At 50.5% G+C, this 24,266-nt stretch overlaps 1 protein-coding gene and 1 long non-coding RNA gene across 2 annotated transcripts; one reads left to right on the forward strand and one right to left on the reverse strand.

Moving 5' to 3' along the window:
* The first annotated feature begins 556 nt into the window (after nucleotides 1–556).
* Nucleotides 557–23,336, forward strand: IGSF22 (immunoglobulin superfamily member 22). The gene is made up of 23 exons (XM_021675183.2): nucleotides 557–642; nucleotides 2,455–2,596; nucleotides 4,680–4,811; nucleotides 5,050–5,186; nucleotides 6,473–6,572; nucleotides 6,655–6,694; nucleotides 6,854–7,031; nucleotides 7,994–8,107; nucleotides 8,622–8,784; nucleotides 9,710–9,982; nucleotides 10,934–11,218; nucleotides 12,002–12,126; nucleotides 12,209–12,350; nucleotides 12,477–12,773; nucleotides 14,537–14,839; nucleotides 16,084–16,257; nucleotides 16,457–16,585; nucleotides 17,237–17,533; nucleotides 18,623–18,711; nucleotides 18,913–19,105; nucleotides 19,696–19,995; nucleotides 20,755–21,084; nucleotides 23,116–23,336. The coding sequence occupies exons 2-23, from the start codon at nucleotides 2,488–2,490 to the stop codon at nucleotides 23,184–23,186; spliced, it is 3,981 nt and encodes a 1,326-aa protein (XP_021530858.2). The 5' UTR covers nucleotides 557–642; nucleotides 2,455–2,487; the 3' UTR covers nucleotides 23,187–23,336.
* LOC135270108 (uncharacterized) lies at nucleotides 17,429–20,427 on the reverse strand. The gene is made up of 3 exons (XR_010338350.1): nucleotides 18,981–20,427; nucleotides 18,417–18,508; nucleotides 17,429–17,996 (listed from the first exon to the last, which is right to left on the reverse strand). It is a non-coding gene; the product is annotated as an uncharacterized LOC135270108 (long non-coding RNA).
* Nucleotides 23,337–24,266: the final 930 nt, after the last annotated feature.

The following is a 24,266-nucleotide window of genomic DNA, read 5'->3' on the forward strand; positions in this document are numbered from 1 at the left end:
TGTCCTTCCCCAGGGTGGCCTTGAAAAGATATTCAGGCTGTGTATGAACCACACATAAGAGTGCAACATGAATGGCACCCCCCTGGATTTGTGTAGCAAAGCAGCAGATCCCAGAGGCCCTCCCCAGTTCACCCTGTCCCAGTCCCTGGAAAAAATACGGACCTGTTGCTTTGCTCCCTGAGCCCTGCTGGATTATGCATGCACACGTACCTGAGTGTGTGCCTGTGCACACACACCACCCTGAGCACCCCAGCTCAGAGAGGTCCCACCCAGCAGCAGTGAGAGCCAAAACCTGTACCACAAGGGAACAGAAAAGGCGCCGCTGGACTGCCACCCTCAGCCTCCTTCCCGCCTGGTCTTCAGTATTTCCCCCAGCCTGGAGCCAGCTTTGCTTCCCGCCTCCCTTCTCCACCACCCTCCCCCTACAACCAAGCAGTGTGCCATCTAGCTGAGACAGCTGCAGAGCCTGAGTAGGAAATCACCCCCAGGGGGCCAGACATTTAAGAAACTGATGACACTGGTAGCCTCACTGTTGGGGCAAAGGAAGAAGGAGACAGGCCACCTACAGTCCAGGCGCTCGCTGAGCCTCCAAAGCCGTGGACACAGCGTTGGAGAGTTGAGAGGGACTGGTCAGTGCTGAAGGTAAGGCTCCCCTCCTCTCTCAGGAAGGGACAAAGCTGACCACCTTCTGAGCCCAGAGGGGAATAAGGGTAGAGAGCAGGAACAGGGACAGGGGAGTAGTTTCAGAACCCAAAGGTAGAAGCAGCCCAGGCAGAGATAAATTAGGAGGTGGAGGGAGGGAATAGAGTTTAACCCCAAACTACCTGGTTCAAAGAAGGCTTTGGAGCCCTCCAGGAGGCCACTGGACTGGGTCAAGAGCTAGGAGTCTAGTCTGAGTGACCTTGGGCAGGTCATTTCTTCAGACATCAGTTTCCTCATATACAAAAGAGGGCTTTAGGCTGGGTGTGGTGGCTCACATCTGTAATCCCAGCACTTTGGGAGGCCAAGGCAGGTGGATCACCTGAGGTCAGGAGTTCGAGACCAGCCTGACCAACATAGAGAAACCCCATCTCTACTAAAAATGAAAAGTTAGCCAGGCATGGTGGCTCATGCCTGTAATTCCAGCTACTTCGGAGACTGAGGCAGGAGAATTGCTTGAACCTGGGAGGCAGAGGTTTCGGTAAGCCAAGATTGCGCCATTGCACTCCAGTCTGGGCAACAAGAGCAAAACTCTCTCTCGAGAAAAAAAAATAGGGCTTTAAAAACTGCAATGCTGGCCAGATGTGGTGGCTCATGCCTGTAATCCCAGCACTTTGGGAGGCCAAGGCAGGCAGATCATTTGAGGTCAGGAGTTGAAGACCAGCCTGGCCAACATAGTGAAACCCTGTCTCTACTGAAAATGCAAAAATTAGCTGGGCGTGGTGGCACGCTCCTGTATTCCCAGCTGCTGGGAAGGCTGAGGCAGGAGAATCACTTGAATTCAGGAGAAGGAGGTTGCAGTGAGCTGAGATCACACGAAAAAATCACAACGCTGGTTAAATAAAACATGGAGGGACATCCATTCGTTGAGATAACATGGTGCTCTGAACAGATAAGAGGAAACTCTATGATCTGGTATGGAAAAAATCTCCAAGACACATTAAGTAAAAAAAAGAAAGGGTCATTATAATGTATAAGAGGCTACCTTATGCGTTTTTTAAAAAAGGAAAATGACAAGAATATATGAGTTTTCCTATTTGCATGTTGGAGGTCTAGAAGGAGCCTAGAGACTGGTTACCTATTGCAGTGGAGAGGGCTGTAAGATAGACGCAGGAGTGGGAGGGAGCCTCTTCATATGGATTTTTATGTTATTTTATTCTTTAGCTTTGTGATTGCATTACCAGTTCAAAGAAAAATGTAAGAAATAAAAACGAAGCCTTTGCCTTTACCATGTTGCAAACACAAGCAGAACTGTAACAATGTTTTCTCGTCTGTTTTAGCATTCCTCCAGTGCTGGGGTCCCCAGGACCCAGGAATAAGAGCCACAGCTTCCTGCTGGGGTCCCCATGACCCAGGAATAAGAGCCACAGCTTCCTTCTAAGGCCCACTCCAGGTCTGACTGCATTCCCTCCTGATGAAACATCCAACACTGCCTCCTTAGTGCCATGTAGCTATCAATAGGTATCCTCAATTCCCTCCAGGCCTTACTTGGTTGGCTGGGTAAGTCTAAGCCCTATAACCTCTCCCTCTGAGACCCTGGAATAGTTTGGAGTTACTCAGTGAGAGGACAGGCCTATTGGGACTGGTAACTAACCAGGAAAAGGGAGCAAGGAAATGAAGAAAAGAGAGCCTGACTGTTCTCCTGGCCCTCTCCTGTGTGCTTCCATCTCCTCTTACATCTGAACACACACATAACATCTCTGAATCTCCCTCCTACTCCCTGTCTTGTCCTTCATGGCCTCATCCTCTCCCCAGTCTCACAGGTGAGTGCCCACGCCTGCTGTCACCATGACAACCATTCACAGCCAGCAGATGCTGCAGGAGCACGTGTCCATGGAGTTCTCCAGCTCCACCACCCACGTGCAGACCTTCTCCCAGACAACCAAGATCGTGGGAGGCAAGTGGAATGGGGGCAGGGAAGGGATCGGGAAGGGCAGCTATTCTTTCTCCACACCCATCCCTTGGGTGGCCCCAGATTTTGCCAGTAATGGGCCCCTCAGGAGCCCACAATACCAACAGCAGCCCCCTCCCAACCTGTGCTTCTAATCTGGGCTTTGTTAAAGCTTCAGCCAGCTTGATGTTCACCACAGATCAGATCTCCAGGAAAACAGCTTAGAAAAAAATCAATCGTGGATGTGTGTGAATGATTGATAAACTCTTAATTGCTGAAGGAGATCAGAGCCATAGGTGAACGGATTGTATCTCCAAAGGTAGAATTTCAGGCTTGGGGGAAGTTAGGAAGGTAGCCACCTTATCTACATATCAGTAATGCTGACCCTGCTCCACTTAAGAAATAGGAGACGGGGCTACCAGTGGAGAGAGAAGGTGAACACATAAACAACAAGGTGACCTAAGCTTCCAGGCTCTTAGCCCTCTGGGGCCAGACTTGGAGGAGGGCAGAACCAAGGGGAAGCTTAGAAATGGTCTCAGAGCTGAACAGAGTGTTTTAGTCATGTCTCTGGTGGAAAGAGATTAAAAGGTGGCCAGGGGCCAAGACATTGGATACCCCTTCTCACAGTCATTGCCCCTCCCTCAAAGCCTCAAAGGGATAGAGTCCCTCAAAGTCCTCTGTGCACAGAGGTCAAGTCCAGACAAACACTCTGTACCAACCAATCCCTGCTGGCCAGTGAGGCAGAGCAAGTGGAACAGCTAGGACTCAAGGCCTGTGGTCTAGATCAGAAGTTGCAAACTCAAGTGATTTACAGCAGTGATTCTCTGCCCTGGCTGCACATCAGAGTCACCTCAGTGCAGGGGGTGTGAGGGGGGCAAAAATATGGCAGTACCTGAGTCTCACCTCAGACCATTAAATCGGGTATGGCTTGTAAAGTTCTCCAGGGATTATAATGTGCAGCCAAAGCTGTAGACCATTGACCAACAGGGTCCAGGCAAGGAACATAAATGTGGGGAAAAGCCTGCAGTAAACTAGAGACTGTATACCCCATCTAAAGGTGCAGCCACGACTCACCTCCCACTGAATGTTGCCAAACGGGAATACAAGTTCAGTGTTAAGAATCCAGAAATCTGAATTTTTATGTGAAATCTTTCTATTTCAGATGTAGGGCTACTTTTTTGTTTAAACATTGTGGAGGTCACATAAAAGACATCTGCAGCCCAGGTGTCCCCTGCACTCTGCCTGTTTGAGACCTCTGGTTACTATTTAAAAGGAAGCCATGAGAGCTTCTTAACATATTTTTTCCCTCTGTCAGATTTGTGAGGTAATAAAGACACCTACTTCATGGGATGCTGTGAAGATTAAATAAAATCATCTCTGATATGTGCCTAGCACAGTTCCTGACTCAAGGAATGTGTTCTGTGATTCAGAGCAATCGTTATGAATTGATAAACTCACCAGCCAAGATTTTCTGTAGTTTTATACTGCAAAAACAGTTTTCTGTTTTCCAAATATAAAATTATATTTCCACATTGAAGATGTGCTTTCAGATAAGGATATTCCCATATATAGCCCCACTGGAGTGGGAATGTGTCCTGTTCCTCACTCATGAATCACCACTCCCAAGGCAATGAACGCTGAACCCACAGAATGGCAGGGAGAAAATCTAGAGCAGAGCTCAGCCAAGCTACAGACCTCCCAGGCAGAAGGAGGCCTAGCCCCTCTTAATGCTACTGGAGGACCAGGACCTCCAGGAGAGAAGCCTAAGAGACCAAGAAAATTCCAAAAGAGAAGCCTCCTTTAAAAAAAAAAAAAAAAAAAAAATTAAGACTCAGGGCTGTGGCCCCACAAAGTTAACAGGCCACTGAGGTGTGGGAAAGGAGTTCGCGTCCCCTAGTGGTTAAAATTTGCCATAACACGATGGCCCATTGACCCACCCTGCTTTCTCCCCATGTAGCTGGTCCTGCTCCCACTTCCCTAAATGGCCTTTATTCCCATGCTTCACCGTCCCCTCAAGAAAGCTCAGTCCTCCATTCGCCAGCTGGGCTTCTACCTGGAGCCTATTCTGACCTCTCTCCTGCCCCCACAGAGGAGGTCGTGAGGAGGAAGTCCTCGAGCACAGTGGAGTTCTTCAGCTTAGTGACCCGGAGCTCCAACATCCCTGCGGGCGAGAGCGTCCCTGAGTTCGTGGAGAAGCCTCACCCGGTCGCCGCGCCCGAGGGTATGTGGCTGCCCGTGGCTCCCCGGGGCCCCAGCGCTTCGCTTTCTAATCGAATGCGCCCACCCTCCCTCCCATCCCAACGACCTCCAATGCTAAACCCTGGCAGAGCCTGGCCGAGGGTTCCTCCCCTGCTCGGGGCCAGGCCCGGGTGTCTGGGAGGAGGCAGGGAGCCGGCAGACGGTGGCAGGGGGTCTAGCCTGTGGTTAAGAGACGAAAACATGTCCTGTGCTCATCGCAGGGGACAAAGCCGTGTTCCGAGCCCGGGTGCAGGGGAACCCCAAACCCCACATCTCCTGGAAGAGGGAGAGCGGCATCCCCATCAAGGAGTCCGCCAAGATATTCTACGACAGCATTAACAAGGAACACGTGCTGAAGGTGCGGGGGCGGAGCCCGAGTCCAGCTACAGAGAAAGCAAGAGACGTGGACCCCAGGGCGGGCAGCCAGTCTTCTCACCGCGGAGAGCTTTAACCGCGGCCATAGAACTGGGCAGTGGGAAAAGCAGCTGTCATTGCCCAAGAGGCGCGGCAGGATAAGAGAGGCCGAGTCACCGCGGTATTGCCCGAAGGAGCAGGACACCCAATTACTCCCGGGGCGAGCCGAGCAAGGGCAGAGCCGGAACGAGACGCAGGGGTGGCGGAGGCGGTGGGGGGGGGGTGGCGGAGGCGGTGGGGGGGCGGGGGTGGGGGCCAATGGAAGCAAAGAGGAGTGTCCACAAGACGAGTGAGCCAAAAGGAACGTGGGACCAAGACGGTGGCCGTGGCCGCGGAGGGGGGGACCATAGTGGGTGTGGAGTTGCCGAGGGACTGATTGTAGAGTAGGGGTGAGGGTCAGGGTCTCTGGGCTGTTAGCTCTTAGCTGAACCCTCCAGAAAAGTTTCCCCTAGGACCGATCATCCTTAGGTCTAACCAGCTTTTGGGTCACTTTCTGAGAGCTAGGCCTGAACAGCTGCAACCTCTGGCTCCAGGCCCTTGGAGGAAAGGGAGGGATGGGTCACTGGGAGATCTAGGCCTATAATTACTTCTGATCCTATAATCACTCGGGTCCTGACCCGATTTCCCATTGTGAAAGGCAAAGAGCCTCCTTTTTTCCCCACAGACAGTAGTCTCCTCCCAAAGACCCATCATCACTGGACCCTCAGCCCCCCACAGCACACAGGAGCTGCCCCAGGTCCCCCTACTGGCCACCTCTTACACAAGCTCATCATTCAGCAGACAGTTTCTGAGAGCCTAGCAGACTTCTGCCAGCACCATCCAGACGGGCACCAAGTCAACCTTACTCACCACTCTTCCTTCTGGGGCTCAGCCCAGTGCCAGTACAGAGAAGTAAATTGTATTAAATGAAGACTCAGCCAGATGATGCCAGAAACTGCAGATAGAGTTACAAGGCAGGGAGCTTCTGGGAGCGCACAGCCAAGGGGGAAAGTCTGATGAAGAAGCAGACAGTTTTATTGCTCTGGAATCAGGCTACAAACATGCATGCTCACACTGACTGCTAGCTGGTACCTCCAAATCATACAGGCTTCTCAATCCTCCACACGTATGCCCAACACTCAGCTCCTATTCTCCCCTCAAAAAAAAGAAAAAGCCCTCCTTCCTTCTCTTACAGTAAGTCTCCCTGTGGTTCCTTCTCCCTCCCCCACTAATGGCCGGACTTTGATCCAGCTAGAGCCACTGACCTCTGATGACTCTGACAACTACAAGTGTATTGCAAGCAATGACCATGCAGATGCCATCTACACCGTGTCTCTGCTGGTAACAGAAGGTGAGTCGGCCCCTTCCTCCTGGCCTTTCTTCTTAGGGACCAGACTCCCCCTGTCTGAACCTGTCCCTCTGTCTATTCTCAGGTCAAGAGAAAATGGACTTCAAAAAGATGCTGAAGAAGAGGTGAGGCTGGCGGGTCCCTCTACCCAAGATATTGTCTCCTCATCCAGGCTGAACCTCTCAACAGGGCCCTGAGTTCCAAGAATCCATGGAGTAGGGAGGAGTTTCTCAAGGTTGGAAGAGGCATTGTGTACAAGCTTAGTCCCTTCCTCCTTCTCCTAGGGCACCCCCTGCTCCCAAGAAGAAGCAGAAGAAGGTGGCAGATGAGAAAGAGATGCTGGAGATTTTGTCCAAGGTGCCCAAGAAAGACTTTGAGAGGGTCTGCATGGAGTATGGTTTCACCGACTTTCGGGGGCTGCTCAAGAAGCTCAAAGAGATGAAGAAGAAAGTAGAGGTGGAGGTGAGTGCCCTGCAGGGGGCAGGAGCTGCAGGCCAGGGGCAGGGCCTCACTCAAAGTGCTAGTGCCTGTGTATTTCACAGCAGCAAGGTCTCCCCAACCCTACACACACATACTCAGAGGCAGACTCTACTGTGAAAGCAACAAGGGAGATCAAGTCACCTTCCTTCTACTTCTCCTGTCTTCACCGCTCCCTAATATACTTGAATGGACTTTGGAGTCAGACAGACCTAGATTCAAATCCCAGTTCTAGGCCAGGCACAGTGGCTTACACCTGTAATCCCAGCACTCTGAGAGGCCGAGACAGGCGGATCATCTGAGGTCAGGAGTTCAAGACCAGCCTGGCCAACATGGTGAAACTCCTGTTTCTACTAAAAATACCAAAAAAAATTAGCTGGGTGTGGTGGCATGCACCTGTAGTCCCAGCTACTCAGGAGGCTGAGGCAGGAGAATTGCTTGAACCCAGGAGGCGGAGGGTGCAGTGAGCCAAGATCACGCCGTCGCACTCCAGCCTGGGTGGCAGAGCGAGACTCCATCTCGAAACAAACAAATCCCAGTTCTACTGCCTTATTAGCTGTGTGAACTTGGGCATCTCTCTGAGCTTCAGTTTCCTCATCTACAAAATGAAAATTACACTTTCTTCTTTCATTTGTTTTTGTGTTGTTGCTGTCATTCATTGGTTCACTCAACCAACTCATTAAGCATCTACCCTGGAATTAGGGAATCTATGTAATAGGCCCAGGTACATAGTGACTACTCCATGAATGATGGTTCTTTACTCATCCCCCATAATATTCCTATCCTTCTAAATCTTTCCATTGATCAATGGAGCAGTCCAGGGTGTTATCTAATGAGCCTAGTCATTTCTCCCCACACCCTTAAGAGTTTCCCCAGGATTGAGGACACAGCCTGGACAGGCTCTGGGTACCACTGACACTTGTAATTTTATTATCATAATCTCTCAGGCCATCCGGATTCTGAAGCCCCTGGAAGACCAAGAGGCCAAGATTGACACGACGGTGGTCTTTGACTGCATCATGGAGCTGAAAGACCCCAATGTCAAGATGATATGGATCAAGGTGGGGGATGCCTAGCCAGGGTCCACCTTGGCGATCTCTCTTCCTCTCTACCCCTTTCTCTCATTATCCATAAGCCATAGCTTCTCTTCCATCCCATCAAGAAGATGCCTCCTGGTATGGTTGAAAGAGGCTGGAGTTGGGCTCTACTCTTAGCTGTTTCACCACTTTGTTGTGTGATGTAAGACAGTCACATTCCTCTCTCTATGCCTCAGTCTACTTGAAAGGCTAGATTAGATAGTCTTGAAGGTCACTGAAAAGCTGTGCCTCTAAGGGAAAACAGCTAATGAACTCATGCATATTAAGAGTTGGGGCCTGTGAGGAGGCCTGTGGGGAGGCAGAGATCTTGGATTCTACCAAGCCAGATGATGAGGCTATAGAGATCATAGGGACCTCTGTGTGTCTTTAGAGGGTTGGACACGCACCCCCCAATTCAGGCTGGCTTTGGGGAATGGAGATCTCTGGAAGCCTCCTCCTAAAGCCCTTCATCAGCTTTCCTACCTGTTCCATGAGACAGGGTACTGAGCCACTGAGGATCCAGTACTCCCTGGGCAAGTACGATGTGAAGCAGATGGGCACCAAGTACATGCTGGTTATTACCAACGTGAACATGAATGATGCTGGCATCTACAGCCTATCCGTGGGCGATAAGCGGATGAGTGCAGAGCTCACAGTGCTGGGTATGAGTGGGGGCATGCAAGGGCACAAGGGGGATATGTCAGGTTGGAAGAGAAGAATGACCAGGGATGGGGTCCATGGCGATATTGGAGACAGGACTATGGGACTATGAGGAAAGGATTGTGGGGATGGAAGTCAATGGAGGGAGGAGGCATGAGATGTAAGGGAGAAGATTATGAGCTAAGTGCCATGGGGCTGTATGGCATAGTGATTAAGAGCATAGACTCTGGGCCAGGCACGGTGGCTCACACCTGTAATCCCAGCACTTTGGGAGGTCAAGGCGGGAGAATCACTTGACACCAAAAGTTCAAGACCAACCTGGGCAATATAATGAAACCCCATCTCTAAATAAATAAATAAATAAATAATTGGACAGGTATGGTGACATGCACCTGTAGTCCTAGCTGCCCGGCAGGCAGAGGCTGCAGTGAGCCATGATCCTGTACTGTACTTTAACCTGGGTGATGAAGCAAGACCCTGTCTCAAAGATAAGCTTAAAAACAGAACACAGATTCTGGAGCTAAACTACTAGAATTCAAATCCCAGTTTCTGCCACTTATGAGCTATGTGATTTAGGTCAAGTTATTTAACTTCTCTTTGATTCAGTTTCCCCATCTACAAATGGGGAATAATAGAATCTACCTATGTGATAATTGGATTAATTAATATGGCCAGAATGGTGCCTGGAACATACCTAAAACCACATAAGTGCTTTCAAAATTGCTGTTACCATTACTGGGAAGAAGACCATATGAACATCATGGGAGGGGACTCCAGACAAGAAGGGCTCAAAAACAAAACCAAAGGAAGGGTGCTTTCCCCCAACCATGGGCTATAGGAGGCCAATGACATGTGAGGGCCCTCTTCACCATTCCACCCTTCGGGAGGGACCAGCCTAATGACTACCCCTCCTACTGCTTGCTCCAGACGAGCCACTGAAGTTCCTGGGAGAGATGAAGCCTCTGAAGGTGACAGAGCGCCAGACAGCTGTGTTTGAGATCCGCCTCTCCAAGAAAGAGCCCAACTTCGTGTGGAAGTTCAATGGGAAGGAGCTGAAGAGGGATGACAAGTATGAAATCACAGTGTCCGAGGATGGTCTGACCCACACGCTTAAGATTAAGGATGCCAGACTCAGTGACGGCGGCGAGTTCTCTGCCGAGGCGGGGAAACTGGTGCAGAAGGCCCAGCTCACTATTGACCGTGAGTGGTTGGCAAGACCCTAAGGGGTGGGCTTTATGCACAGCAACCTCCATGCAGGCAGTCATCATTTATATATCCATCTAGCCATCCATCTCCTCGTTTCAAAGCCCTGTGATAGGTACTGGAAAGATAGAGGGTTCCCCTCTCTGTTAACCCCTAGTCTAATAGGGGAGGCAGGTATGAAATCAAATTAGAATAGCAGTTATTACTCCAAGAGTCAAGACACACTGGAGTATTATTATCATATGAGATCATGGACCAAGAAAATATTAGCCTATGCCTCTAATGTCATATATTACAGCACATCTGTGTGGCTCTTGACTACGTACATTCTGCTACCACAACTAGTTTGGAAATTCGCACATAATGGTAGGTACACCAATGAGCATGTCACACATCTGAACCGCACCTGGAATCTGTACCACATGGAATCATTGCTGTGATGGAGGGAGACACAAAGGCTATAGAAAACCAAAGAAAAGGCATCACCTGGCAACGTCGGAAATAATGAAATGATGTCTGAACTTTGCCAAGAACTAAAAGGAGTTCAGCTTTCGGAGAAGGAGGGAAGGTAGAGAGCATCCCCAGCAGAGGCAATAGCACGTACAAATGTCCAGACGTTAGAGAGAGTGCAGGTATGGCTGGAGCTTCCAGGGGGCATTAGAGATCTTGACTGCAGCACTGTGAAAGTTCTCACCACATTTTACATGTAAGGACACTGAGACTCAGAGAGGTAAATGAGTTTGCATATAGTCAACTAGCAAGTCAGGGCCATAGCTGGGACTCTCCCTGTCAAGTACTTCTGTGAGTCACATATTACACACAAACATTCAACATCACAAGTTCTTGTGTTTTCTGAGGCCAGAAAGAGGGACAGGGCTCATGGCTCTGTAGCTGCAGAAAAAGGATGTCGTGGTTTGGGAGTAGGCCCAAGTGTTTGTCTGTCCACAGGCATCCCCATCAAGTTTGTGAGCAACCTCAAAAATGTACGTGTGAAAGAGAGGAGCCGCGCATGTCTGGAGTGTGAGCTGACATCCAAGGACGTGACACTCCGCTGGAAGAAGGATGGGCAGCTGCTGACACGCGGCGCTAAATACAACATGAACCACGAGGGCAAGCGGGCAGAGCTGATCATTGAGGATGCACAGCTCAGTGATGGTGGCGAGTACACCGTGGTGGCCATGCAGGATGGAGACCCAACTGAATACTGCAGTACTGCCACCGTCACTGTGGAGGGTAACACCTGCCCTATCAATCCCCACTGATCAGTCCCCCTGACCCTGGCATTCCCTTACAGCGGACATCAGTTGCCCCCCTCCCACTAACTCCAACCCTCCCGCAGACCATGACCAACTTGTCTCCCCACTGTGACCACCCTCACCTCCTAAATTCTGACCAGCTCTGACCTCCCATGCCCTGAACATCCATACCTCCTAGACACTGATCATCCCCTATCTTCCAGACTCTATCCCAGATTTCCTGACTTCATCCTTCACTTTCAGACTCTAATCATCCCCAGCAACCCTTATATCCCAGACTTCTTGATCCCGACCATCTCCTACTCCCTAACCATAAACCATTTTCCACAGACCCTAGCCACCCTAAATCCCCAAAGACCCTACGTATCCCACGGACTAGCATAACCACAACTAAACATCCCAACTCCACTAACCATTGGCATCTCCACCATCTATTTCGCTCTTCAACCTGGCATCCTAAGTCCCTGGTGAGCACCCTCCACTAATCAACTCCCCATTAGCCAACTCCCTGTCTTCCTGGTCACCATTTCCCATGCCACTGACCTTTCTCCACCCGCTCCCACCTATTGCTCCAGTTGCCCTCACTGCCCATCCTCCAATCACCTATTGACCACATTGGCAAGCCACCTGCCCATCATAAATTATTTTGATTGATGCAGCACCCCTGACCAGTCCCATGACCATTGCCACCAGACCTTTTCCCAGAAGTTCCTCCCACCCCAACACCCTGAGCCAGTCCCTTGCCCACCTTTCTCCCCAGAGCGCCTGGCCACAGTGAAGAGCGGGATGTCCGATGTGCACGCAGCCACTGGGAGCCCGGCTGAGTTGTGTGTAGTGCTGAACGATGAGAAGGTGGAGGGTGTGTGGCTGAAGGATGGCAAGGAGGTCTGAAGCAGGGGCCAGGGAAGGGGGTGAAGGAGGTAGACCCGGCCTGTGCTCACACTCACGCCCACACCTGGGCCCTCAGATTACGGACTTGCCGGGAGTGCAGATTGTGAAGCAGGGTGCAGTGCACAAGCTCATCTTCCCCAGTATGGGCCCTGAGCACGAGGGAAAGTACACATTCCGGGCCAAGGGCGCAGAGAGTGAAGGCTCTGTATTCATCGCAGGTACGGTCCTGCCCAAGGTAGGCAAAGCTCAATCATGCCTGACCCACCTACAAGCTCATAGCTTCTCCCCCGCCCCATGGCTCCTCCATGCCAATGCTCAAGCCCTCCCTGCCGCCTGCCCCACAGATCCTCCTACCATCGACCCGTCAGTACTGGAGGCACTGGCCGCACACCCCGTCACCGTGAAGGTAGGCCACACGGCCCACATCAAGGTCCCCTTCCGGGGAAAACCGCTGCCCAAAGTGACATGGTACAAGGATGGCATGGAGGTAACAGAGGAGGAACGCGTGTCCATGGAGCGCGGGGAAGACCAGGCACTGCTCACCATCTCCAACTGTGTGCGTGAAGACAGTGGCCTCGTCCTGCTCAAGCTCAAGAATGACCACGGCTCAGCTACGGCCACTCTGCACCTCAGTGTGCTGGGTAAGGGCAGAGTTGGGCCAGGCTGAGCTGAGCTGAGGGCACCTGCTGTCCAGATTCAGGGTGGAAGGCAGGCTGAGGAGGAGGCCAGACATAGAGTTGAAGTTTGGGCTGGGAATGGGCCTAGAAGGCTGGCCTTGCAGCCAAAGCCTACTTTCTAACTTCCCAACTAGCTCTTGGCTGAGTGAACCTCTCTAAGCCTCAGCTTCTTACCTGGAATAAGGTGATCTTTTTATCTAGTGTCCATTTCTAGTGAATTTAAAGGGCACAGCCAAGAACACAGGACATAATATACCTTCAGATATGTTACTTAAGTACTGTTACTGACTTGAAGATGACAATTTGGTAGGAGGTAAGGTGGAAATGAGATGAAAGAGAGGTGGGACTGGCCAGGCATGGTGGCTTACATCTATAATCCCAGCCCTTTGGGGGTTCAAGGCAATGGTTCACTTAAGGTCAGGAGTTCGAGACCAGCCTGACCAACATGGCAAAACCTGGTCTCTACTAAAAATGCAAAAATTGGCCAAGCGTAGTGGCACACACCTGTAATTCCAGCTACTCAGGAGGCTAAGGCACAAGAATCATTTGAACCTGGGAGGCAGAGGTTGCAATGAGCCAGGTTTGGACCACTGTACTCCAGCCTAGGTGACAGAGCAAGATTCTGTCTCAAACAAAAACAAAAACATGACTGGGCACAGTGGCTCACACCTGTAATCCCAACACTTTGGGAAACCAAGGCAGGCAGATCATGAGGTCAAGAGATCGAGACCATCCTGGCCAACATGGTGAAACCCCGTCTCTACTAAAAAATACAAAAAAATTAGCCGGGCATGGTGGTGCGCACCTGTAGTCCCAGCCACTAGGAGGCTAAGGCAGGAGAATCACTTGAACCAGGAGAATCAGGAGGCAAAGGTTGCAGTGAGCCGAGATCGCACCACTGCACTCCAGCAACCTGTGGGTGACAGAGAGAGACTCCATCTCAAAACAAAAACAAAAACAAAAAAAGAAACAACAAAAAAGAAGAGAGGTGGGATTCAGGGATGGAGGTGAACTTGACTGGGAACAGTAGTGAGTTTGAAAGTGAAATAGGGTGAGGTGGGAGGTCAGATAGGGCTGGGGATAAAATAAGGTGGGAAAGATGGAATGGGGATTTCCAATGGGATTAGGAATTGGTATGAACATGGAGATATAAGGAAAGAGATGAGGAGCTGGCCTGAGTGTACTTACATTCAACACGTCACATACATACTATCACCACCTCCTCCACCTGCATTTCCAATGAGCTGTGGGATGGGAAGGTTTGAGTTTCAATTCAATTCAGCAGCAAGACTGAGCTGTGTTCTCACTGCTGGGTACACAGAGATGAAGTATCCCCAACAGTTTCTCAATTCAAAAGGGGTGAAACTGGTAGACAGACTATAATTATAACATAAGGTAAATGGTGGTACTAGAAAGCACTGGTATTCTCAAAGCCCGGAAGATGACGAGAACTTGTCTGGAAGGGGACAGGGGGATCAGCTAAGGGTAGGGGCCCCTAAGTTCTCTAGTCTACCCATTGCTAGACAGATGGGAGATTCAGGGGAGCAAGGCTCAAACTCTTTGGGCAAGTCTTAGAAAGAGGGGTGAGGGGCACAGGGAGGGGCAGGGTATCCAAAAAGCTCATAATCCAGCTATGCCCTAGTCTGGCCAGACCTTTGGTGAGTGGGAGGAGGCCCTTCTGATCCTTTGTTCCAAAGTCCCATTCTGAAGTTGTTCTCTGTCCTCAGACCGTCCGAAGCCTCCACAGGGCCGGGTGGAGTTCCTGGAGCTCTCGGGTAGTTGTGTACACATGAAGTGGAAGGCCCCGAAGGACAATGGTGGACGACCTGTGACACAGTTCATAGTGGAAAGGAGGGCAGTTGGCAAGAAGTCCTGGATTAAGATAGGCGAGGTGGATGGCAAAGTCACCAACTTCTCCACCAACAAGGTGGAAGAGGGAAAAGCCTACCAGTTCCGCATCCTGGCAGTCAATTCGGAAGGTGTGAGCGACCCACTGGAGACAGAAGAAGTGTTTGCAGGAAATCCCATAGGTCAGTGAGATAGCCTGGTGCTCAGTGGGGAACCCAGGGGTCAGCATGGGGGCCTTTGGCCAGGAAGGAACACTGATCTGTGGGAAATTCCACAGGATCATCTCTCTAGCTGTCTCATGAGACACACTGATTCCAGAGTAAAAACAGAACATCATTTTGGGCAGGAATTCTCAACTTTGTCCAGTCATATCACATGCACAACACACTCCCATGGGTATACCCAGAACATACACAACTTCAGGGAACTGACTCCACTTCTTTCTCTATCCCATAAGTCATCCCAGAATCCAAGTAAGCAAGAGGCTGCTTTAGGGATAACCTTGAAACCATTCCAACTGTTTTCCCCACAGAAAACCCTTGACAACATTGGCATTTTAATTACAATTGCAGGCTGGACACAGTGTCTCACACCTGTAATCCCAGAACTTTGGGAGGCCAAGGGGGGCGGATCACCTGTGGTCAGGAGTTCAAGACCAGCCTGGCCAACATGGTGAAACCCTGTCTCTGCTAAAAATACAAAAATTAGCCAGGCGTGGTGGTAGGCACCTATAATCCCAGCTACTCAGGAGGCTGAGGCAGGAGAATCGCTTGAACCCAGGTGGCAGAGGTTGCAATGAGCCAAGACCATGCCACTGTACTCCAGCCTGAGCAATAGAGTGAGACTCCTTCTCAAAAATAATAATAATTATTATTATTATTATTGCAAATTAATTACTTCCTACACCTCTCCAAACTGATCTCCATATCTCCTTGTCAGGACAGTAGATTGAGAAGGATGGGATTGTTGGTCACACCATGGGAAAGTTTAAGTCACTGATTCTGAATGTTGGCTACGCATTAGAATCACTTGGTTTCCTTAATAATGCTAATACTTGCCCTTCACCCCAGGCATAGAATATGGGTAGGTGGGACCCAGGCACTAGTTGTTGGTGGTGGGTTTTTTCATTTTTGTTTTTGTTTTTACTTCCCACTTGATGTTAATGCGCAAGCAAAGTTAAGAATCATTTGCGCTAGGCATGGTGGCTCATGCCTGTAATCCCAGCACTTTGGAAGGCCGAGGCAGGAGGATCACTTGAGCCCAGTTCAAGATCATCCTGGGCAACACAGTGAGACCTTGTCTCTAAAAAAGAAAAAAGAATCTCTGGCTTGAGTTTTTTTAAGCAGGGGAGGCAGAGGTCAGCATGAGGTGGGCAACTGTCTACATGCTCCCCTCCTAACTTTCACGCTCCCACTGTCCCCCACAGGGCCTCCTGGTTTTGCCTCCCAGCCTCAAGTGACTGATGTGACTAAAGAGGCCGTGACCATCACATGGAATGCCCCTACCCAGGATGGGGGAGCCCCAGTGCTTGGCTACATTGTAGAACGAAGGAAGAAAGGCAGCAACCTGTGGGTGCCAGTCAACAGGGACCCCATCCAAGGTGAGGTCCTTGGGATAGAGGCCCAGAAGGGACCAAAGGAGGTCTTGCTGAGTGGACCCATTAACTACTGACACAGTCCCTCCTCCAACTCTTCTGGAAGTTTTAACAACATCCCATGACCTCCTCTTCTATGTCTCTCACTCTTGTTCTCACCCCGTGGATGCCTCTGGCCTCATGACCCCTCATCTTCCCATTTCAGGCACCAAGTGCACTGTGGATGGTCTCCTGGAGGACACAGAATATGAATTCCGAGTTATAGCTGTAAATAAGGCAGGCCCTGGACAGCCCAGTGTGCCATCCAGCTCAGTAGTGGCCAAGGATCCTGTTAGTGAGTATGGGGCTGCCAGGTCCTTACACATAATGGAATTAGCCCATTCAAGGTGGAGAAAGAATTTCTTCCCTGGGAAAGTATGACAGGAGAGATCACACAGTCTCCACTCTCTGGAAACTACCAGCCTCATAGAGCGACAAGATTCACACAACAAAAGAAAGCCAGCAAATAAAGATTGATAGTCAGGGACAGTGAGGAGGTGGGGTGCAAAGCTATTTTTAAACTTCGTGTATTTCTGGTTAGGTGAGGTAGCAGAGGCATGCTGAGGGCTGAGTAAGGGTATGGGGCAGATGGTTGGAGAACGTTGCATTTAGGAAGCAAAGTGGGGGTACTGCCTGAAAGTGGATGTGGTGGAGATGGCTAGGTTAAAGGCTGAATTAAAGTTTTGAATATAGAAGTTTTGAATGTGTGGGGTATGTTGAACTTAAGGGGTACTGAGTTCAAGGATGGAAGTGTTGAAACAGTAAGATAACTGAATTTGAATTTGGAGGTTGAGTGTGTAAGGTTAGGTACTGAGGGTGTTAACCGAGGGATCTGGAGCTGGAAGTAATGAAAGATGTGGTTCAGGAGTATTGAGTGTGGGAAGTGGCCATGGCATTGAGTGGAAATGAGTTGGGGGGCGCTGACTACATGTCTGTTCTACCCCAGAACCCCCAGGCCTTGTCCAGGACCTGCATGTATCCGATTCCTCCAACTCCAGCATTTCCCTGGCCTGGCGGGAGCCTGCAGAGGGAGACCCACCCTCTGGCTACATCCTTGAGATGAGGGCTGAAGACACCAAGGAATGGTCCAAGTGCACAAAGATCCCCATCTCAGGCACCTGCTACACGGTGGGAGGACTCACCGAGAGGCAGAAATACTTCTTCCGTATCCGGGCCGTGAATGAGGCTGGTGTTGGGGAGCCTGTGGAGCTAGACAAGGGGGTCCGTGCCATGCCACCACCAGGTGAGGACACAGAGAGGGCTGGGGATTCATGTCCGACATTGTACCTCCAAACCTTCTCCTCTGGGGCCTCATCCCACAGGAAAACTGGATGATGCTATGATCATGAAAAAGTCATCCATACTTGTTATGCCTGGACAAAGTTAGGGGTAACTTCAGGGGCACCCCTACCAAAGCAATCATTGTGTGCCAAACAGCATCCACTGTGTGTCAAAGTATAACCACCCAATGGGTTCTTCCTGCCCACTGCACAGGCAAAACCAGTTCACTGAGACCACAGCATTGCAACAAAGAGTTTAATGGACACAAGGTCAGCCATGCCATGTGAGAGACGGAGTTATTACCCAAATCGACTCCCCGAAAATTCAGAGGCCAGGGAGTCTGCTTCTCAGTGGGGCCACAGGACCAGTGGGGTGGGGGGTGGTCAGGTCCAGGTGGAGCCATCAGTCATCAGAAATGCAAAAACCTGAAAAGACATCTCATAAACTAATCTGAGGTTCTACAATAGTGATGTTATTTGCAGGAGTAATTGGGGAGTTGCAAATATTGTAATCTCTGGAATAATGGCTGATAATCTTTTCTGTCTACACCTTAGCAGAATTCAGGCTCCTCACATCCTCCTAACCTGGTGGCCTTTCATTGGCTTTGCAAAGGTGATTTAGTTTGGGGGAAGGATTGTTATCATCTAAACTATAAACTAAATGTCTCTCCCAAAATTAGCTTGGACGGAGACCAGGAATGATTACAGGCAGTTTGGAGGTTAAAGGCAAGATGGGGGTTGGTTAGATCAGATCTCGTTCACTGTCATAATTTTCTCACTGTTACAGTTGTTGCAAAGGCAGTTTCAAAAGATGTTAGGGATATAGAAACAAGACACAGGACTTGCCTTCCAGGGTCTTGCGTACTAGCAGAAGGAGACAGATGAGGAAACAAATAAATGCTTCACAGTGTTGTAGAGCAACTAGATGTCTGTATGGCCTGTAGTGGGGGCATAAAAGAGGAGAGGTTGAGAAAGGCTTTGATGAGGAGGCTTAAAGCTGAGTCTTGCTGAAAGAGAGATCCATGCCCCCACTTCTGTCTCCTCCATCTCAGCTGCGCCCAAGTTTGACCTCAGTGCCCGGCTGAAAAGTCACATGGTGGTTCGTGCTGGAACAGCCCTCTGCATCCATGCAGCTTTCTCTGTGAGTTGTCCCTGACCCTGACCGCTATACACTCTCCACATGACCAAGATGGCCATTGTAGCCACCACAGTCTCTGACTCTGACTCTGCCCCTCACCAGACCCCTAATGCAAGAGCCAGGTGGAAACTCCTCAACAAGAGGAGGGCCTGCCCCCAAATATCACCTGCATGACCAATTGTGCCATCTCCTGTCACTACTCAGGGCTCACCACCACCCGACGTGATTTGGCAGAAAGATGGCATCCCCACCAAGGGCCGAGAAACAATTACCAAGAGCAAAAACTACTCCCAGTTCCTCATCAATAGCACCAAGCGCTCTGACTCCGGGGTGTACCGCATCTTGCTCCAGAATGAGTTTGGAGAAGCACACTATGACATCCATGTGCGCGTGGCAGGTATGGAGAGAAGGCAGAGGCCTCCAGGAGCCATCACTGAACACTTCTCCAAAGTACACCTCCCCAGTGCTGCTTGAGTTCCTACCACAGGAAAGTCATGCCTTAGGGCCATGAAGATTTCTTTGACACCGCAGAGCAAGACTTTATCCTACAGAGTATGGTCAGCAGAGAGAGTAGAAATGGGTGAGGGGCAGGAGGGCCAAATGGAGATGAGCCCATTAAAAATTAGGGTGACTGCTTAGAGAGAACTGGAAGCTTTAAAATAAAGCTCTAACCCCCCAGGGAGGAATGGTTTCACTTTTACTGAACAGTAACTACATGCCAGGCTCTTTACCCACTATTTTTATGAAATAGTCATTGTTAGCCCTATTTTGCAATTGAGGAAAGAGGTCTCAGATAAGTAACTTACCCCAGGTCACAGGGCTAGTAAATGGCAGAGCAGCACTTCAGAAATAGTTTTCCAACTCCAAGACACCAGCTGCCTGAAACTTGCCACATCTCATCTTCCATCAGACTTGGCAGATAAGTGGGGTGGGGACACAATACTTCAGGCCCCTCAAGGTCGCTGACAGATCTTCCAACTCTTCCAGATTTCCCTCGGCCCCCCACAAACCTACAGCTGTTTGAGGAAGTCCCCAACACAGTGACTCTGACCTGGAACCACAGCCCAGATGTGCAGGAGGACGGTGAGGCTCACTACATCATCATGAAGCGGGATGCAAGCACCGCCACCTGGTACACGGCTGCCGAGCGTGTCTTCAGCAACAAGTACACAGTGACCGGGCTGCTCCCAGGCAGGAAGTACTACTTCAGAGTGGTGGCTCGGAATGAAATCGGTGACAGTGAGCCACTTGACTCCAAGGACACCTGGCTCATCAATAAGGACCCGAGTGAGTCTGGGACTTGCAGTTAGGATTAAGTCTGGGTACCCTGACGGTGGGGATGACATAAGGGTCCCAAAGGGTACCCAAGAGGCAAGATAAAATCTGAAAACCATTGCGATACAAGGGTTAATATCTGAGACGCTTAGGAGAGAAGGAGGTGTTGGCTTTCTTCGGGGTACTTAGGGGTGAGACTAAAGTAGAGGTGGGGAGGTACCTTTGGGGCCAGAAACGACGGTGGAGGGGCTGCGGAGGGGCTTAGAACGCTAAGGGGGGTGAGAACTCTGGGAAGCCTGGAGGATCTCTGCGATCCCTGGAGGTTAGGGGTTAAGGGTGGGGGCCGCGTCAGGAAACTCGAACTGACAAGCTAAAGGGATACGAGGGGAGACTGTGGACGCTGAAATGACGTAGGGGAAGCTTGGAGGCGGAGTTAAAGGCTGGGGTAACGGCTGGGAATACCCGGGTCCAGGAAGCTGGAGCTGGAATGACATCTCTGCCCGGGGGGGGGGGGGGGGGGGGGGGTGTGTGGAAAAGCGTAGCTTGGGTGGCAGAACCCTGGAGTGGCTGGGGACAGGGCCGGGGAGCCGGGGGACAGGCCTGGGGGCGGGTGGGGAGCCCTTAGGAACCAGTGTAACATCGAGCCCCCAGAGTTGGTGGCGCTGGGAATCTGGCCTAGGTCCTCGGCGTTTCGTGTAAACTGAACTCTAAGACGTCGGTGGCGGGTGGAGGCCTAGCGCGCTCACGACCTGCCCCGCCCCGCCTGCGCAGTTGAGGACCTGAGCGCCAAGCTCAAACCCTACGAGAAGAAGGACTGGCGCCATGCGCCTCGCTTCCTGACGCCCCTCAAGCCACACACGGTGCTCCGCGGCCAAGACTGCACCATGACCTGCGCCTTCCTTGGGAACCCACGGCCCACGGTGACCCTCTACAAGGGCGACGTCAACATCACAGCCAACTCCAAGTTCTGGTACAACTCCACCAGCGGCGTGTGCACCCTCGTCATCCCCACCTGCACGCTCAAGGACAGCGGCGATTACAGCGTGCTGGTGGAGAACGAGCTGGGCAAGGACCGCAGCAGCTGCACGCTCACCGTCTATGGTGAGGGCACCGTGGGGCCTGGCCTCGGGGAGGGGGAGAGGCGCAAAAGCCTGGCCTTGTGGGCCATTAGTCAACTCTTTATTTGGCTGGCACCGTTTTTTAATCTGACTGCCAACAGGTGGTGCAAACATTCTTAATTGGCCACAGTTCTTAGCGCTCTCCCATCCTTTCGATGTCATTTGTTATATGCCTGGCCCCTGCAGACATGAGGGTTCTCAATCCCTAGATAAGATGTGGTTTGCAACTCTTGGTGAACCTAGACCTGCCTTCAAAAAAAAGATATTGCTGATCAGGACTAAACCAGACTCACCAATCACGATCTCTCTGGCAGGGTTCTGAAAAGAATATATATGTTTACAAAATTTTGCAGGTGATTCTGATATGCAATCAATATTAAAATTGGTCTAGGATAAGGACAGGTGGGGGGCACAAATAAGGGAAGAACGAAGGGAACTTTCTCTTCTTTTTTTTTTGGTTGTTGTTTGTTTGGTTTTGGTTTTTTGTATTTTTTTGAGACAGAGTCTCTGGCTCTGTTGCCCCAGCTGGAGTGCAATGGCGCGGTCTCTGCTCACTACGACCTCCGCCTCCCAGGTTCAAGTGCTTCTCCTGCCTCAGCCTCCTGAGCAGCTGGGATTACAGACATGTGCCACCATGCTTGGCTAATTTTTGTATTTTTAGTAGAGACGGGGTTTCACCATGTTGGTCAGGCTGGTCTTCAACTCCGGACCTTGTGATCTGCCTGCCTCGGCTTCCCAAAGTGCTGGGATTACAGACATGAGCCATCATGCCCTGCCTTTTTTTTGTTTTTGTTTTTTGTTTTGAGACAGAGTTTTGATCTTACTCAGGCTGGAGTGCAGTGGTGCAATCTCTGCTCACTGCAACTTCTGCCTCCCAGGGAACCCTCCATTTTGTACATGCATGCCGTGTTTCTACTCATGTGTGCACACGTAGGGGGAAAGCATTTTATTCACTCCCAATCTGTTGTCTTCATAGCCACACAGCTAGCAGTAAAGCTGGCCTGCCTTGCTTTCTGTTGCTTAAATTTCCCCCAGCTTTCCTCTCATAGTAAAATCCCAAACCAACAAGGATTCCCCCTCCCCCACCTCTCACTTCATCCTCTGCTACTCCTGAATTTTCCATGACACTCCATTGCTGTGGTCTCCATGGTTACAGACCTTTTTTTTTTTTTTTTTTTTGAGACAGAGTCTTGCTCTATTGCCCAGGCTGGAGTGCAGTGGGTCGTTCTCAGCTCACTGCAACCTCTGCCTCCCCGGGTTCAAGTGATTCTCCTGCCTCAGCCTCCTGAGTAGCTGGGATTACAGGCATATGCCAACATGCCCGGCTAACTTTTGTATTTTTAGTAGAGACAGGGTTTCACCATGTTGGTCAGGCTGGTCTCGAACTCCTGACCTCAAGTGATCCGCCCGCCTCAGCCCCCAAAGTGCTAGGATTACAGGCGTGATCCACCACGTCCAGCCGTACAGACCTTTTTTATCCAGTTATAGATACCTTTCTTTGGGGGAAAGGACCTTGTCCTGTTGCTCTCTCGAGTGCTTAGCTAAGTGTCTGGCACTGAGACCATGATATCTCTAGAGAGGCTGCCGAGCTGTGTAACAGAACTAGGCCAGGGAAGGCACTATGGGCACTGTCCAGCTTTCATTCCACAGCTAAAGAGATCCCTGACAACTCAACTCTGGTTGTAAGCACAGCATGTGGGCCCAGTGCCCTGGCTCTACCACTGACCAGCAGTGTAACTTTGACAAGCTACTTCATTGAGCCTGTTTTCTCAGGCTGTGAGGTCTAAATAGGACTGTGAGGCTTAAATGAGATAGTACAGAACTGCCTGGCACAATGTCTGGCAAATATTAAGTGCTAGATAAATGGCAGCTCTTGCCCCTTCACACTCTGCCAACCCAGAATTAAGGGTCCCAGGGTCCAGCTCCTAGTTTCCTGTATAGGAAGACCAGCAGTTTGGAATTTCCCTTAGCCCCAGCATCATTAATATAATGAATACTTGCTTTGCTCTTTCAGACAAAGATGATAAGTCAATTGTAGCATCCATCACCGAGAGTCTGCAGAAGAAATCAAAGCACCTTATGTGAGCTCCAGCCCAGCCCAGGCATCAGGAGACCATTATGATGTGGAGCTTCTTGGCCTGTCCTCTGCATGGACTGGTGTAGGAAGCCCAGTTTACTGTCTGGTGCTTGTCAGTGTAAACATTCAGTGAAGGGATGGGACAATAAACTAAACTCACCTTTCCTGTTCCTCAGGGTGGTATACAGCAGGGACCAAGGGGGATGGATGTGATTGCATGATGGGGAATCCAGACCCGGACCCCTGAAAGCCTGGTCCAAACCCACCCACGGGGCAGTAATCAGCCCCCTTGTGGCTGGGCCTGGACTTCCCTTCCGCTCCTCCACATCCACACGGCACCTTCCTTCTCCCCTCAGAGCTTGGGGGCAAGTCCTGCCGACTTCATCCTTCTCTCCATCCTGCTCCCTCCCATTTCTTCACACTAGGTAGGTTTGTGTTCAAAGTTCAGAATTTTGAAATGATCAAGATCTTGCCTCTTTAGTGTCTAGGGTTCAGAGCTAGAAGGGATTGATCATCCAGCTTACTAAGTTTCAAACTTACATTTTTCAGTGGAATCCTTCCAAAAACAAAGCAAACAAACCTACAACCTAAGAAGCTACTAGACTTGAAATAAGCATAGGAGGTCTTGAGCCTGCCTTCCCCCATTCCTTTGCTACTCCCTCACCAGGAATCTCTGTAAAAACTAATTTGGAAATCACTGATTCATCCAACCACCCATATGAGACTTGAGTCTCCTAAATCACGTCCCCACAAATGTGCAACACCTCTACTAATGGCATATCCACCACTACCCAAGGCTTCCCTTTCTACTTCTGGGTTAGAGCATTGCCTGTTAAGTTGCAAATGCTCCTGGAGTAGGGTGATGCATTATTCTGCCAGGGCTTTACATCTAATGAATGAATCAGCCAATCTAATCCCATTGCTTCCAGCTGTTCAACTAAGCCCAGAGTCCAAGACGAGGGAGATGCTTGAAGGGAATCTGGATCATTTTGGAGCAGGCAGCAGGTCTCAGGTGGGGAGGGGAGGAGGTGGGCAGCAATAGAGGACACAGGGTAACTAAAGGTCACCAAGGGTGCTGGGCATCTGTG

This window comes from Aotus nancymaae, unplaced genomic scaffold, assembly GCF_030222135.1.
Source record: "Aotus nancymaae isolate 86718 unplaced genomic scaffold, 86718_ANA_hifiasm-v0.15.2.pri h1tg000059l, whole genome shotgun sequence".
Taxonomy (NCBI): Eukaryota; Metazoa; Chordata; class Mammalia; order Primates; family Aotidae; genus Aotus; species Aotus nancymaae.